At 42.8% G+C, this 23,289-nt stretch overlaps 1 protein-coding gene across 1 annotated transcript in view; it reads left to right on the forward strand.

The window, feature by feature from the left end:
* The window catches only part of LOC106091165 (uncharacterized), a 224,386-nt gene that overhangs the window by 186,739 nt on the left and 14,358 nt on the right, over positions 1 to 23,289 (forward strand). The window contains exons 5-7 of the mRNA XM_059368210.1: positions 10,253 to 10,367; positions 17,888 to 18,110; positions 18,259 to 18,436. Coding sequence (XP_059224193.1) covers positions 10,253 to 10,367; positions 17,888 to 18,110; positions 18,259 to 18,436 — 516 coding nt within the window. The remainder of the gene's footprint in view (positions 1 to 10,252; positions 10,368 to 17,887; positions 18,111 to 18,258; positions 18,437 to 23,289) is intronic.

Here is a 23,289-nt window from a genome sequence, read left to right on the forward strand (position 1 = left end):
ATACTGTAATTGTAAATTTAAAAAAAAAAAAAAGTGCAGATATTTTGCCTGTTACGATATGCTCTCTATGTCACCGTAATCGGCTTATCTTGTGCATAAAACTTCATTATGGATGATGTTGATATTATTTGAAAGTTGTCTCTTTGCAAGCAGCATATCATAAATGCACAGATGCATCTTCTTGCCAATGGTGGTAGTGAGTGGCCTTGCAACACATGTTATCTCTTCTTTGTTCCAGGAACTCATGGAGAAGAGTGAGCAGCAGAGATTTATCATGGCATTAGTTGTCAGCGCCACCAATGCTGCATCTACAATAGTCACTGTTATTCAAAGAGTGATGATAAATGTGTATCACATCATTGCATGATGGTCGTGGAACAAGGAGCTGCAAGTATAGCAACCCCAGGTTATATGTATGCTTGTACTTTTTTCTACACGCAAAATATGTTTAAAAAGAAAATGAAATGAGAATTTAGTTATCGCAGCATTGAGTTGTCACACCTTGACGCAACTCACCGTAGCAAAACTGATTATGTGAACTTTTGTTGAGGACACATCTTGATTGGTAGGGGTTCTAATTTATTCAGCTTGCTTCATCAAATCCCATGTTTTATAACAGATTCTGCCTAGGGCGCAGAGTCCTCCCAACTCTTAAGTGGCTAGGTTAAAAAAAAAAATATTGGAAATAAATTAAAAGCCATGATAATTTCGGCCGGGCAGAATCATATTTAGCCGCCACAAAGGATCGCATTTGTCAAGTTATTTGCAAGGTTTCTCTTCATAGGCATACTGGAGGTCACATCAGCATGCATATTGAAGTTCAAAGCAGTAGCCATTCCCCAAAATTGTACCCTAAACGGATAAGAACTGTTCCCTCTAGGGGTTTAATATGTCAAATTAGAGCTATATCTAAACATGGGCCGATTTGGCCTGTTCACTATCCTGGACAACCTACATCGGTAGGAAGTATTTGTGCAACATGTTAACCTAATCGCCAGATGTTTTTGGATGCTATTGTGATTTCCATTGACGTATGGTCTGACTGATATGGTTAGATCGACTTAAAGTGTCATAATGATGAAGAATGTATATTAAACAAATCCACGGTATAAACGAAACATTTTATTGTTGTCACAAATAGGAAATCGCATACCCTCCCTTTTTTCCGTATAGATGCCAATAAGCAAAATACGAAATATTATGACGATCGGTTAAAGTTAACGCGTGCCGCAACGACCTCCAATGTTGGATGTAGTACATTCCAAGAGATCAATTGGAGGGTTTCAGGACCTAGTTTGAAATTTGTAAACTCAGTACACATTTGTATGGAACTGTCTGTACCTTGTGCCACTTCCGTAAATTTGGATATGAACAGGGAAAACTTCTCACTTACACAACTTCTCATACCATTCGACTTTAGTTTAAGCTCTATGATAAGAAACCTCCTTTTTGTGGTTGAGTCTGAACGGCGTGCCGCGGTGCGCCATGATACCTGATTATTGGTGCCAGCATTAGAAGTGGAATAACCACTGCTGAATTTTTTTTCTGATGTTCTCGACAGCATTCGAACCCATGCGTTCAGCGTCATTGAAGGACCTACGCATTAGTGTAACCCGTTTTGATTAGATGCACGCTTTGAACCAAAAATTCTTCCTGATTCGGCTTAGCCATTTCCGCCGGTCTGTGTATCATTTCTGTGGAGTATGTCCACTTGTCGTTTCTTTGTAATCAAGGTGGAGAACGCATTTGATATGCAATCATCACAAAATTTTGGGTAACATCAAAAACAATGTCCCACTCATGGACATTCCCTTAATAATGCAAGCAAAATTTGGCATTATCCATGGAAATGTTAACATTCCGGAGGTATCGGTCATCGACACTCCATTCGGGCACGGATATACAAAAAGGGTCGTTCGGGTAATAACTTTCGGTATATCCGTGTCAGTTTATAAATGCACTATTATAGCCACCACCATAGGATGGGAGTGTACTACTCCAGTCATTTTCGTTTGTAACACCTCGAAATATTGATCTGCCATCCCATACAGTATATATATTTTGGATCCTCTCGACGTTCTGAGTCGATCTAGCCATGTCCGTCCGAAAGCTAGCCGCTTGCAATTTTGCACAAATACTTCATATTGATGTAGGTCGTTGCAAATGGGCCATATCGGTTCAGATTTAGATATAGCTCCCATATAACCCGATCTTTCGATTTGACTTCGTGAGCCCCTGGAAGCCGCAATTTTTGTCCGATTGGGCTTAAATTTTGCATATAGTGTTCTGTTATGACTTCGAACAACCGCGCCCAGTACGGTTTAAATCGGTCTATAACCTGATATAGCTTCCATATAAACCGATCTCCTGATAAGACTTCTTGAGCCCTTACAAGCCGCACTTTTTGGCCGATTTGCCCGAAATTTTGAACATAGTGTTCTGTTATGACTTTCAATAATTGTACCAAGTATGGTCAAAATCGGTCTATAACCTGATATTGCTCCCATATAAACCGATCTCCTAATTAGACTTCTTGAGCCCTAACAAGCCGCAATTTTTGTCCGATTAAGCTGAAATTTTGCACATAGTGTTATGTTATGACTTCCAATAACTGTACCAAGTATGGTAAAAAATCGGTTTATAACCTGATATAGCTCCCATATAAACCGATCTCCCAAATTGACTTCTAGAGTCCTTACAAGCCGCAAGTTTTGTCCGATTTGGCCGAAATTTTGCACATAGTGTTCTGTTATGACTTCCAATAGCTGTGCCAAGTATGGTCAAAATCGGTCTATAACCTGATATAGCTCCCACATAAACCGATCTCCCGATTTGATTTGTTGAGCCCTTACTAGCTGCAATTTTTGTCCGATTAAGCTGAAATTTTGTACATAGTGTTCTGTTATGACTTCCAATAATTGTACCAAGTATGGTCAAAATCGGTCTATAACCTGATATTGCTCCCATATAAACCGATCTCCTAATTAGACTTCTTGAGCCCTAACAAGCCGCAATTTTTGTCCGATTAAGCTGAAATTTTGCACATAGTGTTCTGTTATGACTTCCAATAACTGTACCAAGTATGGTCAAAAATCGGTCTATAACCTGATATAGCTCCCATATAAACCGATCTCCCAAATTGATTTCTAGAGTCCTTACAAGCCGCAATTTTTGTCCGATTTGGCTGATATGTGGCATGTAGTGTTCTGTCATGACTTTCAACAACTGTGCACAATACGGTCCAAATCGGTTGGGAACCTGATATAGCTCCCATGTAAACCTATCTCCCGATTTGACTTCTTGAGCCCCTGGAAGCCGCATTTTTTGTCCGATTTGGCTGAAATTTTGCATGTGAAGTTCTGTTATGACTTCCAATAACTGTCCCAAATACGGTGGAAATCGGTCTATAACCTGATATAGACCCCATATAAACCGATCTTCCGATTTGAATTCTTGATCCTCTGGAAGGCGCAATGTTTGTCCTATTGGGCTGAAATTTTGCATATGGTGTTCTGTTATGACTTCCGACAACTGTACCAAGTACGATCCAAATCGGTCTATAACCAGATATAGCTCTCATATTTTAGGAGAATCCATGGTGGTGGGTTCCCAAAATTCCGCTCGGCTGAACTTAGCATGATTTTACTTGTTTTTAAATCTTTAGCATCCTCCCTAATACACGTCGCATTTATTAGCATTCGCAATGCAATCAATCGCTCAAAGGTGTCACAATAGAAACACCAACTGTGCTCCAAGTTTTTTTGTATGCTAAAATGAAGCAACCAATCATGGAATTAATAGTCATGTTGTTATGAAGTTCTCAGTTTCCTTTGAATTGCGTACGTCTATCAATTGGATTTTACTTAGAGTCTCTTCATTCGTCAGCAGACACTGCAATGATAAATAATTGAGTTATCATGCAGAGCGAAAACAATTCAGATTGTCATAACAATTCATAAGGCTTGAAGAAGCGAACGTACCTACGGGCTTTGAAACTAATGAAAGCCTTTTCAAACAAAGACTGATCTAAAAGTAGTGAAAAAACGAAGTATTTGGGAAGGAAAAATTCCATTTATAGAGAGCGCCAAATAACTAGAAACTCTGGAGACATTTGGCACCAATACTACCGTAAAAAATTGATATGTAAAAAAAACTTAGTAAAAGGCGTATTGCTCTGCGGACCTACAAAGTTGGCTCAGTAAAGGGTCACCTTAAGGAGGAGCTGCAACAACTGGTGAGGAAGGCAAAACAGACAGGAATTGAGATACTGATAGGGTGCGATGCGAACTCTCAATACATTTCATGGGGTAGTACCAACACTAATAAGCGGGGTCAAGCCCCGTCAAAATTCCTGAATACCAACCACCTAATAACACCTAATATTGGTAGCATCGCTACCTTTGTTAATAGGATTAAAGAGGAGATTTTAGTTCGAAAAATCTAATCGATGAGGCTCGTGATTGGAAGGTCTTCACGGAGCACTCCTTCTCAGACCATCGCTACGTTAGGTTTAGAGTAGCACGGCCAGCGCATAATCCGTTGAGCTGTAATAAGTTAAAAACTAACCGAACCAAATCCGGAAGACTACTCAGGAGAAGTCTTGGGCTAGATAATTTCGATGGTCCAAGCATAGAAGGCATTGAAGACAATGTCCGCAGGATTACAACTGCACTAGCGGGCTCTTTCGCAGATAGTTGTCCTCTTCGAAAAAGGACATCAGCCCAAAAAAAAAAAAAACCCTAGATGACCGGGGAGATTCGCAACATTAGGAAAGAGGTATAACAGAGCATGTTGTAAAAAAGCCGCAGTTAATTGTGATGTGTATTATAAACAGCTCAAGATATGCAATAAGGTGATCAGAGCGGCAAAACATGCCTCCTGGAAGCTTTTCTGCGAACAGGTCGATGGCGTTAATGAAGCCGCCAAGGTGAAAAAGTTTCTCTCAAAATCCTTTGTTCAGTACAGACAACGGACAAAGGATTTCGAGGACATGTTAAGGCTTTTGATAAGAAAAGGCATTCTCCACTGTATACGACGAGATTAACGGAGACGTCAGAATCTTGGAATAATGATAATGATAGAAGGCTAATCACTACAGAATTTATGGTAAAGAAAGCCTTATGGAGCTTCCAACCATCTAAATCACCCGTAAATTAAAAATTTTACCAATGAAAATTCCACTAAGGAACGGTGGCATACTTCTCACATATCAATGAGTGCAGTCCGATTCAAGTTCAAGCTCAATGATAAGAGGCCTCCTTTTTATAGCCGAGTCCGAACGGCGTGCCGCAGTGCGACACCTCCTTCGAGAGAAGTTTTTCATGACATAGTACCTTACAAATGTTTGCCAGCATTACAAGGGGAAACCCACCGCTGAAAATTTTTCTCATATGGTCTCGCCAGTATAACAATGTGCGGACCGACACATTGATTCATTGGCGGTATGCTTTGACACATTAGCGGTATGCATTGACACATTGGCGATATGCATTGACATCGAGGGGGTGTTTAACAATGTGCGAACCGACACATTAATCCAATCCTTAGATCAGTACCGGGTGGACCGTGTCCTTAGAGACTGGATTAACCATATTCTGAGAAACAAGTGGATAAATTGTGGGTCACATTACGTAAATTTAAGGGAGAAAGAGCCACAGGGCACACCATTACCACTTTTATGGGTCATCACCATAAAGCACCTATTACGGATGCCGACTGAGGAGGGATTTGAACCCGTCTGCTAGGCAGACAATGTTATAATACTTCAAAGAGGAAAGGTTCCGAACTAACTAACTATAAGTGAGCTCGTAGTCATATGTGTCCTGTTATGATACCGAAAGCTGTAGTGACCTTCTGCCAGCTTCTTTTTAGTAATAGTCTCGTCTTCTTCGAATGTCCTCATAGGATTTTCGTCGTCTTGCCGACCGTTTCATCGTTCCACAGTATTTCATGAACGTTCGTATCCCATTCTCTTACCTCTGACTGCGTCGACCCAAAAGGCTTCGAGGTAACCAAGCTTGTTGACGGCAGCCCTCTGGCCTTCACTGCCATATCGTATGCTTTTTCATTCCCTCTAACTCCGCTATGTCCCTGCACCCAAACGATGCGGATTTTGCCATTCGCAGGAAGGCGTTTATCTCCTTCTAACACTCCAAGACTATTCGTGACTTTACCGTCCTGGTTGTTATTGCCCTTATGGCCAATATACTGACCGTAAAGATGTTCACACTCGACGTCCTCGCATCTCCGCCCGCAGGATCGTATTGTGGTCAGGTAGGCGGTCAGCCGTATCGAGCGGGGAGTCTTAGTGAGAGAGCGGGCGGCTCCGGCTTTTACACTGAGTGTATATGATGCTCGATATGACAAGGCGAGTTATTGGCGCCTTTAAATGACCAATGGCCACCCTTTGGGTCGGAACAAGTTTGCTCATCAACAGCAGCACGACGAGGATTGCCACCTGTACATGCAAATGTGGTTACACCTACAACATGGCCAAGCAGTCTAAAACAGATCTCAGTCTTTAGGTTCTCAATGTAGACCCCCAGGCCTACTCTGTTCTCTAGTTTTTATCCGTCCGTGTAACATGATCTTTCAGATGGCAATACAAGGGTTTCGTATTTTCAAGACGGCACCGCTGACAGCAGTGCCTCACACTCGACCACAAGTGTCGTTTCAGGTATCCGATCGGGTACCTCTTTCCTTCCTTCCAGGTTTCCTATCGTCGCTTCGATTAAACCACGATGGTATGAGCTGCTCCCATCCTCAATTCATTCTCCCATCGCCTTAAGTCTCATAGCCGCACACTTAATCTGTATTTCAATGGGTCGGATATCTGGAATCGTCTCCAGTGCCCTAGTGGGCGTGGTCCTCATCGCTCCGCCTATGCCAAGACGACATGTTCTCTTAACCTTTTGTATGGTGCTTATGTTGCACTTTCTCTCCATTGCAGTCCACCAAACTACTGAGGCATAAGTAAGTATTGGTCTTATCACGCTCCTGTAGATCCAGTGGACTATCCTAGGATTCAGGCCCCATTTCGAGCCTACGGCCCGTCTACATAGTGCCCAACATCTGTGAGCCTTCTCAGTACACTCCTAAATGTGACACTTCCAATTCAGTACCCTGTCCAAGATCACACCTAAGTATTTGATCTTGTCAGATATCGAAACTGTTTTCTTGAGGAAACGTGGTGCGTTAAATTGGCCCACTTTCGTCTTCCTCGTGAACAGGCATATTTCAGTCTTCTCTGGGTTAACATTGAGACCTCTGGTTCTAGCCCAGTCATATGCCATATGCAAGACCCTTTCGGCCCTTCTGCATAGCTCGTTCGGATCCTTACCCCTTAGAAGTTTTATAACATCGTCTGGGTAGCAGACAGGTTCAAATCCCTCCTCCGTCAGCATCCGTAAGAGGTCATTTATGGTGGTCACCCATAGAAGTGGCGATAAAATGCCCCCTGTGTCGTGTCTTGTGCCACTTTCTCCCGTATATTTATGCCAGGGACACACAATTTATCCACCTGTTCCATAGCATATGGTTTATCCAGTCTCTAAGGACCGGGTCCACCCGGTACTGGTCTAAGAATTGGATCAGTGTGCCGGTCCGCACATTGTTAAAAGTCCCCTCAATGTCAATGCATACCGCCAGGGTGTACATTTTGGCATCGAAGGAGGCCAACCTCGTGCAGGGCAGTCTCCACCGATCTTCCCTTGACATAGGCATGCTGTTTTATATATGAGCAGTTCGCTGGATGTCCTACTCTTTATCATGGTGTCCACAATACGTTCCATGGTTTTGAGTAGAAAGGACATAAGGCTTATGGGTCTGAAGGTCTTTGGCGTCACTTAACTTGCCTTGCCGGGATTGGTGTCCCATAACTTGCCTTGCCTGCCTCCTGCCAGGCTTTCGGAGTATATGCAAGTCCTAGGCACGCTGTGAAAATATTGGCCAGATAAGGCGCCTGATAGTCTGGCTCTTTCTGTAGTAACGTCGGAAATATTCCATCAGGCCCGGGTGACTTCTATGGTTTGAAGCTCCTCAAGGATTCCTTCACCATAAATTCGGTAATTATAAACCTTCGATCAACGTCATTATTCCATGATTCCGGTGTCTCCGTGAGTCCCTTCGTATCCTGTGGAAAATGGGGTTTCATCAAAAGCCTCAACATGTCCTTCGTTTTCTCTGCTCTCACTCCCATGTCGTCTTCTAAAGTGTCAGTTTGGAAATGGGTTTTTGAGAGAAACTATTTTATCATTAACGCTATCGACCTGTTCTCAGAAAAGCTTCCATATGACACGTTTTGCCGCTTTGGTAATCTTACTGTTTTCCTTTAGCCGTGTGTAATACACATCCCAATAAACTTCCACTTTTTTACTATGTGCTCTGTTAAAAAGTCTGCGGACCTCTTTCCCCATATTGCGAATCTCCCCGGTCATCCAGGATTTTTCTTGGGCTCAATTGCTTTCCCGTAGAGGACAACTATCTTCGAAGGACCCTACCAGTGCAGTCGTAATTGACGTTTTCGTCAATGTCTTCTATGCTTGGACCATCTAAATTATCTTGCCCAAGTCTTTTTCTGAGTAGTCTTCCGGACTTGGTCCAGTTGTTTTTCAACTCATTACGGATGCTTATGGGATTCTGCGCTGGCCGTGCTATTGTAGTAAACTTAATGTAGCGATGGTCAGAGAAAGAGTGTTTCATGGAGACCCTAAAATAGTGAACCTCATCGATTAGATTTTCCGAACATATCGTCACATCTAATAGCTCCTCCCTAATCCTATTAACAAAGTTTGCGGTGCTACCATTTTTATGTGTTATTAGGTCTTTAGTATTCAAAAACTCTGCAAAGGCTTGGCCCCGCTTATTAGTGTTGGTACTACCCCATGAAATGTGGTGAGAGTTCGCATCGCACCCTATTAGCACCTCGTTTCCTGTCTGTTTTGCTTTCCTCACCAGCCGTTGCAGCTTTGACTTCGGTGGCGGTGTCGTAGAGTAGAGACAGCGTGCATTTGGGCGTAGTTAATTTCAAAGGCTTCACATGAAATTTGAAAGCTACAGAGGCCACCGTAGCGCAGAGGTTATCATGTCCGCCTATGACGCTGAACGCCTGGGTTCGAATCCTGGCGAGACCATCAGAAAAAAATTTTCACCGTTGGTTTTCCCCTCCTAATGCTGGCGACATTTGTGAGGTACTATGCCATGTAAAACTTCTCTATAAAGAGGTGTCGCACTGTGGCACGCCGTTCGGACTCGGCTATAAAAAGGAGGCCCCTTATCATTGAGCCTAAACTTCGGACTCGGACTGCACTCATTGATATGTGAGAAGTTTGCCCCTGTTCCTGATGCATTTGCATCTGAAAGCATTTGTAAAATGTAATCAAAATCGGTCCAGATTTGGATATACGAATAGAGTGAATGTTGATCAAGCTTTTTTGCTTCTGTTTAACTTTAGAGAGGGTTGTGTTGTCTCAGCTTTTAGTTTCGTCATAAATATATTTGGGGACGAAAAGTTTTCGTTGTCTTAGCCATAAATTTCCTCCAAAAAACTTAAGAATTTGCTAAAATTTATGAAACTAGTTGTAGGTCCTCCACATTGTAGCCAATTAATGTTGAATAATCTGAAGGAGATGAAAACAAGATAGCCAGAGAAAAAATTATTGCGACTATGATAAATTTAATTTTTTTAAGGGTATTTCATTGCTGGCTTTATGCAATAACAAGTGTAGCAGGTTGAGTGTAATTAACACAATGTCTCTACGAAGTGGAGAGGGATGGGTGGAGGGAGACAATGGGGGGGGGTCTCTAGGAAGCAGCGAATATTTTAAATTTAATTCACAACAAAAAAATCTCACCTTCAAGGTAACCAGGTGGGTTGTTGTTGTTTTTGAATTCTCCTCTCGTTGTTGTTATGCGGCACACACGTCATCCCTCCTAGATGAAGGCGAAGGATACTTTGTACTGCCTCTGCGATAAGGAAGTTTATTAAAATGCAAAGCCAGCAGCATAACTTTTACAGGTTGTTTTACGAAACATTTATGAGCACTTTTTGTTGCAGCAACAGCAGCAGGACTTGTTTCAGTTTTAATTTTTTTTGTTTGTGCTATATTTTGCTGTTTTTGTGCATGTCGTCCTTCGTTGTGCGGTTACATTTTTCCTTTATGTGTCACTGTTACAGAGCCAAGCCGCACTAACTTTTGGTGTCTCGCCATTTTTCATGTTTTTTGTTTTTCTTTTCTTTCCTTTTTTCTTGCAGATATGGACCACACTTCGAAGATGTTCAGCTGGTGGGAAAACCGACCAATATGACAGTGCAGGCGGGCAGTAGTATACATTTAAATTGCAGAATATCCTTGCTACAAGATAAGACTGTAAGTGTAACCTCAAGCCAGAACAAGTGTAGAATCTTAAGAATTGCACAACACTCCCCCTTGGGATGATGATGATGATGGTCGTCGTCGTCGTTGTCGTTGTCGTCGAGTGAATGGTTTAGTCAGTCGAAGCATCGAGAAAACAGCTGCATTTTCAATGGCCACTTGTGCACCATGGTGGGTGGCTGATATAACTTTTCTCTGGCCATCAGACATGGCATGGGAGGTGGACAGTAACAAGAAAATGAAATAGCTTCACTTTTCAGTTTTGCTTTTTGTTCCCTGCGGCTAAAGGAACTCTTTTCTATGCGCTCTATATAATTTTGTATTTAATTCTTTGGCAAATACGGTCCAAGGCAATAGGAAGAAAGGCAAACGCAGAAAAAGTTAGCCATAGCTCTATTGAACAGTGGTTAAAAGGTATTTAGAAAGCCCACTTAGATTGATGAGGGGATTTTATGCCATGGTTAGGTGGGGTTTAAGTGGCAGTCCGCCATCAGACTCCGTACAACGTAGGATAGGAGGCCACTTTAGCGCAGAGGTTAGCATGTCCGCCTATGACGCTGAACGCCTGGCTACGAATCCTGGCGAGACTATAAAAAAAATTTTTCAGCGGTGGTTTTCCCCTCCTAATGCTACAACATTTGTGAGGTACCTTGCCATATAAAACTTCTCTCCAAAGAGGTGTCGCACTGTGGCACGCCGTTCGGACTCGGCTATAAAAAGGAGGCCCCTTATCATTGAGCTTAAATTTGAATCGGACTGTACTCATTGGTATGTGAGAAGTTTGCCCCTGTTCCTTAGTGGAATGTTCATCAGCAAAATTTGCATATACCGTAGGGGAGGCCACCGTAGCGCAGAGGTTAGCATGTCCGTCTATGACGCTGAACGCCTGGGTTCGAATCCTGGCGAGACCATCAGAAAAAATTTTCAGCGGTGATTTTCCCTTCCTAATGCTGGCAACATTTGTGAGGTACCTTGCCATGTAAAACTTCTCTCCAAAGAGGTGTCGCACTGCGGCACGTCGTTCGGACTCGGTTATAAAAAGGAGGCCCCTTATCATTGAGCTTAAACTTGAATTGGTCGGCACTCATTGATATGTGACAGGTTTGCCCCTGTTCCTTAGTGGAATGTTCATGGGGAAAATTTGCCATTTTTGCATATACCGTAGGGGAGGCCACCGTAGCGCAGAGGTTAGCATGTCCGCCTATGACGCTGAACGCCTGGATTCGAATCCTGACAAGATCATCAGAAAAAATTTTCAGCGGTGGTTTTCCCCTCCTAATGCTGGCAACATTTGTGAGGTACCTTGCCATGTAAAACTTCTCTCCAAAGAGGTGTCGCACTGCGGCACGTCGATCGGACTCGGTTATAAAAAGGAGGCCCCTTATCATTAAGCTTAAACTTGAATTGGTCGGCACTCATTGATATGTGACAGGTTTGCCCCTGTTCCTAAGTGGAATGTTCATGGGGAAAATTTGCCATTTTTGCATATACCGTAGGATAGGGGGTATATTCATTTAATCATTCCGTTTGCAACACATCGAAATGTCAACCAACCGACCCTACAAAGTATATATATTTCGGATTGTCGTAAAATTCTAAGACGATTTAACGATGTTCGTGTGTCTGTCTATCCGTCTGTCCGTCCGTCTCTTGTCATCACTCTACAGCCTTCAAAAATTCAGATATTAAGCTGAAATTTGGCACAGATACGTCTTTTTGATTTACGCCCATTATGTTCTTGAACGGGCCAAATCGGACCATATTTAGATGTAGCTGCCGTGCAGACCAATCTGAATGCTATATTTTTTATCTCATTTCGCTGAAATTTGAAACAGTTAGAAGTTTAAGGCTTTCCGACACCTGATCGAAATTTGGTTCAGATCAGACTATATCTCGATATAGCTGCCATATAGACCGATCTGCCGATAAAGGGTCTGAAGCCCATAAAAGCTTTATTTTTTAAGCGATTTCGCTGAAATTTGAAACTGTGAGCACTTTTACGCCTCCTAACAAAAGACTCAACTATGGTTCAGATCGGACGATATCTCGATATAGCTGCCATATAGACCGATCTGGCGATAAAGGGTCTGAAGCCCATAAAAACTTTATTTTTTAAGCGATTTCGCTGAAATTTGAAACTGTGAGCAGTTTTACGCCTCTTAATAAAAGACCCAACTATGGTTCAGATCGGACTATATCTCGATATAGCTGCCATATAGACCGTTCTGCCGATAAAGGGTCTGAAGCCCATAAAAGCTTTATTTTTTAAGCGATTTCGCTGAAATTTGAAACTGTGAGCAGTTTTACGCCTCCTAACAAAAGACCCAACCATGGTTTAGATCAGACGATATCTCGATATAGCTGCCATATAGACTGATGTCCTATATGGTTCAGATCGGTTTATATTTGCATATAGTTGCCAACAAGACCAATATTTTGTTGTACAAAATTGAACCATAACTTATGCTTATTAGACCATTCAATGTCCGTGCCGAATTGGGTTCATAAGTTACTCAATTTTCACTGGATTGTGACGAAAGGGGGTTTACATATACACCCGAAGTGGTGGGTATCCAAAGTTTGGCCCGGCCGAACTTAATGCCTTTTTACTGGTTTTTATGTGTTAAAATGGGAAATCGCATTGCTTCATCCACATAGGTAGTCACATATGTGTTAAGTCATGCTTGCAATCTGCCTTATCGACAAAAGCCCACCTTGTCGCTGCTGAGAGTCAAATCCACCTCGGCACCGCTTTTGCATTACTTCGAGGTGGCTCCCAAATCGCTCCTTACCTCCCATCGTTGAAACCACTTTTGGCTCGTCGATATCAGTTTTCTTTCGTTTTAGTACGTTTTCGCAGTATCTTGCTACAGCGGTCCAGTTGTCAGTACTTTTGATTATTTTGTCTACAACATTTTCTGCAGTTATTAACCCTCTCTGGTCTTCAAGGGACGCGCGTGGTAAAAGTATGTTCAGTGTCATTCAGGTGTTCTTCATCTCCGTAGAGGCAACAAAAAGTGCTGCATTTTCCCTTCTTTTTCATACGAAAAAGTACGTTGGGCTGAGCTCAATGGATTCTTTCAGCATTTTAATTGAAAACTTTTTTTTTCTAGATGACGATAATTTTAAATGGAATGAGGACATTTATTTTAGTTACGACTATAACGGCTAGATAATTTTAAATGGAATGAGGACATTTATTTTAGTTACGACTATAACGGCTAAACCAGACGACAAAACTTGGTTTTACCAGACATGCAGAGAAGGTGTCAGATGAAAAGACGTGGCATTCAGAAAATGGAACTTAAATTACTTCAATTTACTTTAATTGGCTATGACTGAACAATTGTTCCACTAGCCGAACGTAGAATAGCGTTCTAAGCGCCTCGGTCTTCTGTGCTCATTGTAAAATCTCTGACACTAAGTTTCGAGGTGTCTCCCACCACTTGATCTTTCCATCGGGCCTTTGGTCTTCCCGGTTTGCGTGTACCACCGTGTTTGCCTTCAAAAGACTTCTCTGCTAGAGCTTCCTCATCCATTCTGACAACATGACCTAGACAACGCAGCCGTTGTATTTTGAGGCGTGTAACTATGCTCTCGTCGTCATACAGCTCGTGGTTCATACGTCGCCTATATTCTCCATTAACCCTGGTCCATATATTTTACGAAGAATCTTTCTCTCAAATACTCCAAGCACTGCCTCATCTGCTTAAACAAGTACCCATACTTCAGAACCATATAACAGCACGAGTAGTATCAGTGTATTGTATAGTGTAATCTTCCTCTGTCGTAAGTTGGCCTTGTTTCTAAACTGCTTATTTAGTCCAAAGTAGCATCTGTTAGCCAGTATTATTCTTCGCTATATCACAAAACTGGTGTCATTCGTTTCGGTTACGGCGGTGCCGAGGTAGATAAAGTTGCTGGCTTGCCAACTTTCTCCATTTTCTTTATCTGCTCGGTTGTGCAAGGCGTTTTGGGAGTTGAAACCATCCATTTCGTCTTATCTCCATTTACTGCCAGACCCATTTTCACTGACTCTCTTTCGAATCTTTCAAAGGCTGCAGTTACTACTTCCGGTGACCGACCTATGATGTCGATGTCATCGGCATAGGCGAGTAGCATGTGTTCTCATGTGATTAGTGTGCCATATCTATTCACATCTGCATCTCGTAAAATCTTCTCCAGCAGGATATTAAAGAGATCACAACGATAGGCTGTCTCCTTGTCTGAAACTTCGTTTGGTCTTAAATGGTTCGGAGAGATTCTTTCCTATTCTTACTGAGGAACGCGTATCAGCAAGCGTCATCCTGCAGAGTCTTATTCATTTTGCAGGGCTACCAAATTCAGACATGGCTTGAAATACCTTTGAACGTATAGGGGTATAAAAAGTGGCTTTGTAGTCAACAAAGAGATGGTATGTGTTGATTTATACTTCTCGAGTCTTTTCCAGGATTTGGCGCAGTGTGAATATCTGGTCCAGGGTGGATTTACCAGGTCTAAAGCCGCATTGATAGGGCCCAATTTCCTCATTGACTTTAGGTTTTAATCTTTTACCCAGTACGCTCGAGAGTATCTTGTATGCGATGGGGAGGAGACTTATTCCTTTGTAGTTGGCACATTCCGTCTTGTCTCCTTTCTTGTGTACGGGACATAGTATGCTGAAGTTCCAATCATCGGGTATGCGTTCTTCTAGCCAGATTGTAGCAGATAATCTGATGCATATGCTTAATCAGCGTGTCGCCTCCGGCCTTAAATAGTTCAGCGCGTAACCCGTCGGCTCCTGCTGCCCTGTTGTTCTTTAGTCGGGTCACTGCTACTTGAACCTCATTCTGACTAGGAGTTAAAAATTCTATACAATCATCATTGATTGATTCTGCGGTATCCCCTTCGCCGCCAACGTCGTACACTAGCAGTTGTGTAAAATGTTCTTTCTATATCCTCAGCATGTTATCTGTGTCAGTTACCAGATTTTCTTCTATATCTCTGCAGGAGGATGTCCCTGCATCAAAGCCATCGGTTTGATGTTTAATTCTTTAGTAGAATTTCCGGAATTCATTCTGACTCCTGTACATCTCAATTCGCTCACACTCACGTCTTTCCATTTCCTTTTTCTTTCTGCGAAATAGACGTGCATTTTCCATGGAGTGGGCCATTGATTGCCACTGCGCCTCTATATCATCGGAACAAGGAGTGCTTTCATCAAGCAGTTGGTTCAGTCCGAGTATGCCGCTGCCATCTGTTGTGTTTGCAGCTTTTCTATGTCCAGCTTCCCTGCAGCGTCAGATCGTACCTTCCTCGCCATGTTCAAATGGGAACGACTCTTGCCGCAACAAGGTAATAATCCGAATCTATTTTCGCTCCACTGATCGATTGTACATCTAACACGCTGGATGAATGTCTTCCATCTATGACAACGTGATCAATTTGGTTCCTCGTATTCCGATAGGGTGACAGCCATGTGGCTTTGTAAATATTTTTTAATACCATGTTTTTTGCCGCGGCAAAATCTATCATCCTCAACCCATTAGTGGGCATTATCTCATGCTAAACTTTCCGACTGTTGAAGCAAAAATATCTTCCTTCCCTATCTTCTCATTAAAATCTCCCAAAACGAACAATTTTAATATCATAGGCGGGGCAGCGATTATATTCTCTCTCAAGGCGCTCGTAGAAAATATCCATGGTCTGCTCGTCCTTGTCTTCCATCGGCGCATGGGCTCAAATAAGGCTGATGTTGAAGATTTTGGCTTTTATGCGGATTTTGGCTTGCCTCTCATCCGCCGGAGTAAAGCTGGAGACAAGGTGTTTCAGTCTCCCACTAACCACAAATCCACAGCCAAATGAATGCCTCGTGTTATGGCAGCTATAGTATAGTTCGTCACCGTTTGGTGTTGTAGTGACGCCATTCTCAGTCCATCGGATTTCCTGAAAGGCGGTAATATCTGCCTTCTTCTTCTCTAATACATCCGCCAGCGCGTATACTGCACCTTCTCTATAAAGATCCGCAAATCATTTGCGGATCTGCGCGTATACTGCATCTTCTCTATAAAGAGTGCGGACATTCCAGGTGCAGATCCGTAAATCATTTGCTCATATTGTTCTATTCTGTACGGTCCGAATCGATCTATAACCTGTTATAGCTCTCATATAAACCGATCTGCCTATATCAAGAACCTGATATAGCTCCCATATAAACCGATTTCCCGATTTGACTTCTTGAGCCCTTACAAGCCGCAATTTTCGTCCGATTTGGCTGAAATTTTGCACATAATGTTCCGTTATGACTTCCGTACTGTACAAGTACGGTCTAAATTTGTCTATAACCGGATATCTCACATATTTTAGAAGAATCCATGGTGGTGGGTTCCCAAGATTCGGCGCGTTCGAAATTAGCACGCTTTTACTTGATACTAGTTTGAAGTGGCACAAATGTTGGCAGCATAAGGAGAGGATAACCACCGTTGATTTTTTTTGTTTCTAATGTTCTCGCCAGGTTTCGAACCCAGGCGTTTAGCATCATAGGCGGACATGCTAACCTCTGCCTTACCGTGGCCTTTACAACGGGTATTGTATCAAGGATAACACAGTGTCCGTAGCCGCCACAAAACCAAAGAGAAAGCCCCCCTTCATACCAGTGGTCGCAGAAATTTTTCTACCGAAAATGTCCATAGGCAGTAGGTGTGGCATTAAATTCAGTGCTCCAAATGGTGTCCTCCTCAGTACGGCTGTAATGCACAAACAAACCATTCGTTGGTTTCGGCTAGGTATTGTACAGTAGATGGATTTTTGAAGCACGTCTTCTGAGTACGCCAGAAATTCATCCTCACAAGATTCGTTCGATCTTGCCATGATGAGTTTGTTACGCATCCAGGGCTAGTTGAGAAAGCAGTGAAACCGCTCTTCCTCATGATACAGGAAACTGTGAGAAAAAGATTCTTGGTAAAATTTTTGAACCAAATATGGGTTGAAGTAGAAAATACGGACGCTTTGCCAAAGCTAGACCTATGTCAAAAACCCCTATGCTACACCAACAAAAACTCGATTATTTTTCATTCAAAATTTTAACGATTATAGAACACAGTTCATCCACATTGGACTTTGCTACAAGTATGCTACATTATAGAGCAACATTGTTAACTGTTTAAGAAGCTGGGGTAACGGCTGCAGTTGCTGCTGTCATTTCTGTACAAACTTCCGTTTCCTGATAATATTGCGAATTTCCTTAACGACCATAATAAGCCCGTTTATATACTTCATTGCACTTTGACTTGGTTGCTCCTTTAACATTGCCCATAAGCCATGGACATATCCTCTTCATTGAGCCGTACAACGAAAACGCTTAGAGAAGAATCACATTCACTCGACGGCCCATTTCCTTGAGAAACAAAAAAAAAAAAAAAGAAAAGAAAGGCAACCCAAGAAAGTTGCAAAGAGAAAGTGTCGTTAAATATGCTTTATTTGAAAAAGGAAAATCCTTTGTTTTTGTTTTCTTCAATTATGCATAATTGCCATAGGTCTCATGGGTTCGCCGGAATCCAGGTGGAGAAAATGCTTTGGACTTGTTAACGGTGGGACTGCACACATACACCGGTGATAAGCGCTATAAAATGGAATTTCAATATCCCAACAATTGGCGTTTGAAAATTGTCAATGTCAAAAAGGACGATGAGGCCACGTACGAGTGCCAGATATCAACACATCCGCCCCGGGTGATACAAATTAATCTGCATGTGAATGGTAAGTGTGGGGGTTAGAGAAGTTTTTCTACGAAAACTTTTCAAGTGTTTTTTTTTTCTGTTTGTTTTCTTTTTTGGTACTTTTCCTTTTATTAATCATCCCCATCTTGGGGGGGCGGTTTTGTTTTCTTTGGTATTTGGTATTACAGCTCCCAAAGTTATGATTGTGGATGAATTCGGTGATCCCTTGCAGGAAAAATACTACGAACAAGATTCCACATTGCAGCTTTCATGTGTTGTACGCAACGTTGCCATGTCCACATCTGTGGTATTTTGGAAGCATAGCGAGGATGTGCTAAACTACGATGTTACCCGAGGTGGCATTAGGTAAGTTCTTCCACCTCATTAGCATATGTTTTTCTTTTTCTTGTGTTCATGAAACTTTTCTATGAATTTGGCCAAAAAACAACCAACCACAAATCGTCCATCTACCTGAGGGGCATCTTAATTTTTGTATAACCTCAACCTATGCCAGTTTTGGGATAAGAAATGTAATGGGTCTTACTTCTGGCTAAAAAAAAAGAAAGAACAAAAAACAATAGGGTGATTAAGCCTGCATATTTATACTCAACGTGCAACAGCAAAGTGGGCGACCGAAACTGGTCTAGGTATAAATCCGTGCAAGACAAAAGTAGTTTTTTTCAGCAGGAGATACAAGTTGCCTACAATGGAACCTGTCTCCTTGGGTGGAGAGAATGTTCCATTTACAGAAAGCGCAAAATACCTGGGTGGTTTGCTAGACAGGAAATTGAATTTCAAATCCAACATTTTGCAACAGAGCCATTGGCAAAAGTTGGGGGTTAAGACCACGTGTCATGCATTGGGTATATATTGCAGTTGTCAGATCTATACTGCTATATGGTGTTGTGGTCTGGTGGATGACGCTTCAAATGTCCACCTACTGCTCAATACTTAGCCATATAGCATTATAGGTCTGACAACTGCAGTATATACCCAATGCATGACACGCGATCTAAACCCCCAACTTTTGTAAATGACTTGTTCATCACAGCCGCACAGAGGACGACACCATCTGATGCACTGAATTTATTGCTACATCTTATGCCTCTGGACATTGTGGCTACCAAAATTGCGGCGATCACAGCCGTGAGGTTAAGGGAGTTTTCCAATTAGCTACGGACACTGTGTTATCCTCGATACAATATCCGATGTTCCAGGCTGTGTGGATTACACCCTACCTAAGCAGCTTTTTGATAGAAAGTTCTTTACCTCTATTCCTGCTAGAACTGATTGGAACTACGATATCCCTCTGAGGACATCTATACGAATGGTTCCAAACTAGACGACCATGTGGGCTTTGGGGTGTACTCTAAAGATCTAGAACTGGTCAAATCGAAAAGGTTCCCGACCTTTGCAGTGTGTATCAACCGGAGATCCTTGCATTTAAGGAAGTGGTGGAATGGCTAAGATATAATGTCATTATGACGATTGGCATTAATATCTTCTCAGACAGCCATTAAATCCATGGGGAACGTAGTTCTGAACACAAAAACCGCCCTTGACTGTCGCAGATCTCTTAACGAGATAGCTGAACAGTTCAAAATTCACCTGTTCTGGGTGCTGGGCCACAGAGATATCCCAGGGAATTGTAAGACGGATGAGCTTGCGAGACTAGGAACTACCTTACACAGTCCAGGGATACTAGTATCTGTGGGAATGTCTCTAGCGACATGTGAGCTAAGTTTTCAGCATCAGACCCTAAGGACAACGAATGATAGATGGTCATAAGGAGGAGGCTGCGAGCTTTCCAAAACTATGTGGCCTTATCTAGACTTGAAGAGGTCTACCGCTTTGCTGTCACTGGCTAGAACAGATTTCTTAGTCATTGTGTCCATCACTGTGTAAGCGAAAAACACGCTGACAGACTGAAGGTTGCCAGCAACGACTTTTGGCGAAGCTGTGAGGACATCGAAGAAGAAGAGACTATAGAACACCTTCTGTGTGTGTGTGTGCCCCACTAGAAGTCAGAAGGAGTTCCACTTTAGGTTCTCATTTCTTTAAGAACCTGAGGATGTGAACATTCGCAGCGACCCGACTAAAGAACAACAAGGCAGCAGGAGCCGACGGGTTACTCGCTGAACGCGGATAAGGCGTATGCATCAGCTTATCTGCGTAATTTGGCTGGAAGAACGCATACCCGATGATTGGAACCTAATCATACTATGTCCCGTACACAAGAAAGGAGACAAGACGGAATGTGCCAACTACAGAGGAATAAGTCTTCTCCCCATCGCATACAAGATGCTCTCGAGCGTACTGTGTGTAAGATTAAAACCTAAAGTCAATCAGATAATTGGGACCTATCAATGCGGCTTTAGACATAGTAAATCCACCCTGGATCAGATATTCACACTGCGCCAAATCCTGGAAAATACGCGAGAAGGATAAATCAACTACCATCTCTTTGTTGACTACAAAGCCCATTTCTATACCCCTATACGTTCAATGTTATTTCAAGCCATGTCTGAGTTTGGTATCCCTGCAAAATTAATAAGACTCTGCAGGCTGACACCTGCTGATACGCGTTCCTCAGTAAGAATAGGAAAGAGTCGCTCCGTTGGAGCAGATTATACGAGATGCAGATGTGAATAGATATGGCACACTAATCACAAGAGAACACATGCCACTCGCCTATACCGACGACATCGATATCATGGGTCGGTCACTGGAAGCAGTAACTGCAGCCTTTGCAAGAATCGAAAGAGAGTCGGTGAAAATGAGTCTGGCAGTAAATGGAGATAAGACGAAATGGATGGTTTCAACTCTCAAAAAGCCTTGCACAATCGAACAGGTAAAGAAAATTGGAGCAAGTTGGGAACCACAACTTTGAGACATTCAGTAACTTTATCTGCCTCGGCACCGCCGTGACCGAAATGAATGACACCAGTTTTGAGATAAAGCGAAGAATAATACTGGCAAACAGATGCTACTTTGGACTAAGTAAACAGTTTAGAAACAAGGCTACCTCTCGACAGACAAAGATTACACTATACAAGACACTGAAACTACCTGTGCTGTTATATGGTTCTGAAGTATGGGTACTTGTGAAAGCAGATGAGGCAGTGCTTCGAGTATTTGAGAGAGAGATTCTTCGAAAAATGTATGGACCAGTTTGCGTTAATGGAGAATATAGGTGACGTATGAACCACGAGCTATATGACGACGATAGTATATCTACACGCATCAAAATACAACGGCTGCGTTGGGTAGGTCATGTTGTCAGAATGGATGAAGAAGCTCCAGCAAAGAAGTATTTTGAAGGCAACCACGGTGGTACACGCAAACCGGGAAGACCAAAAGCCCGATGGAAAGATCAAGTGGTGGGAGACACCTCGAAACTAGGTGTCAGAGATTTTAGAATGAGCGCAGAAGATCAAGGCGCTTGGAACGCTATATTCTGTCATAGCCAATTGAAGTAAAGTTAAGTAAGAACATTCGCAAGTATGTATGGTTCAACGGTAGGAACTAGAAGGCATCTTCCTTTTTCTGTTCCTGTGATATCGCAATGGACGAAAACGTCGAAGTGAGTCTGATAAACTTAACCTAACCTAACCCAACCTACAAACGGAATGACGAAATTTGTATACCCCCATCATCTTATGTTGGGGGATATAAAAAGTTGTTGTTCTTGTTGTACCTCTTCCAGCTGCTATAAGTGAGCAAGATTGTTGCGGGTCCATATGACCGATTGCCGCGGGAACTTCAGGGCCATTGGCTATTTGAAGACGCCAATAACTTGCCTTGTCGTATCGAGTATCATAGGCACTTAGTATTTATTTCGCCACTTGATACCGCTGATAGCCGGCAGCCGTGGACAACTGGACAATTGCAGTTACTACGTGTGGAGCATTCCACTTTCCGCAACTTCTGGATGCGCTCGGTAGCTCCCAGCTAAGCTTACAGTGATTATTATGTACATCACAAAGATTGGAGCTCAAAGTTCCAGCCCATGTGGTGCTCATAGTTATACCTTGCTGACAAAATGAAAGGTATTTGGGTGTAGAATACGACACATCTTTGAAATCTTGGATGCATCGCAACATTTTGAGGCAAAAGATGTCGTGAGAACTTCAAACCTTTTGGGGTTTTGCTCAGATCCCCCAAAAAATCAAAACTCTGATTTCGGCAAGGGATGGCTGTGAGCACCCCACAGGCTGGAACATTGAGGTCCGATCTGTGTGGTCTTCATTGCTGTCATCCACAGGTTGCGGATAGTGGAATACTCCATACGGAGTGCCTGCAACGGCTGTCACGTACAATCAGCGGTATCGAGCGGAGAGTGTCAGTGAGAGGTCGGATGGCACCCGCTCTTGCAGAAATACTGAGTGCCTATGATGCTCGATATGACAAGGCGAGTTATTGGCTTAGCTGCGAGGTACAGGGCGCATCCACAGGTTGCGGATAGTGGAATACTCCATTCGGAGTGGCTGCAACGGCAGTCACGGACAATCAGCGTTATCGAGCGGAGTGTCTAAGTGAAAGGTCGAATGGCACCAGCTCTTGCACAAATATTGAGTGCCTATGATACTCGATATGACAAGGCGAGTTATTGGGTTAGCTGCGAGCTACAAGGCGCATCCACAGGTTGCGGATAGTGGAATACTCCATACGCAGTAGCTGCAACGGCAGTCACGGACAATCAGCGGTATCGAGCGGAGAGTCTCAGTGAGAGGTCGGATGGCACCCGCTCTTGCACAAATACTGATGCCTATGATATGACAAGGCGAGTTATTGGCTTAGCTGCGAGCTACAGGGCGCATCCACAGGTTGCGGATAGTGAAATACTCCATACGGAGTGCCTGCAACGGCAGTCACGGACAATCAGCGTTATCGAGCGGAGAGTCTAAGTGAGAGGTCGGATGGCACCGGCTCTTGCACAAATACTGAGTGCCTATGATGCTCGATAGGACAAGGCGAGTTATTGGCGCCTTTAAATAACCAGTAGCCCCCTTGTTCACGCGGTGAGCTTGCTCACCTACAGCTGCTTGACGAAAATCGCCATCTCAACATTAAAATGTGGCTACAACAACAACCACAACCAAAACTCTGATATTGTTCCACAGTGTTTTCAAACCTTAAATTCCTGAGTTCTTTACATATGATGGTTGGTATCATTGACCGATCTGACGTCGTTTATTATTTGTTCGCCAATATAATTT

The sequence above is a fragment of the Stomoxys calcitrans genome, chromosome 1, assembly GCF_963082655.1.
Source record: "Stomoxys calcitrans chromosome 1, idStoCalc2.1, whole genome shotgun sequence".
Taxonomy (NCBI): domain Eukaryota; kingdom Metazoa; phylum Arthropoda; class Insecta; order Diptera; family Muscidae; genus Stomoxys; species Stomoxys calcitrans.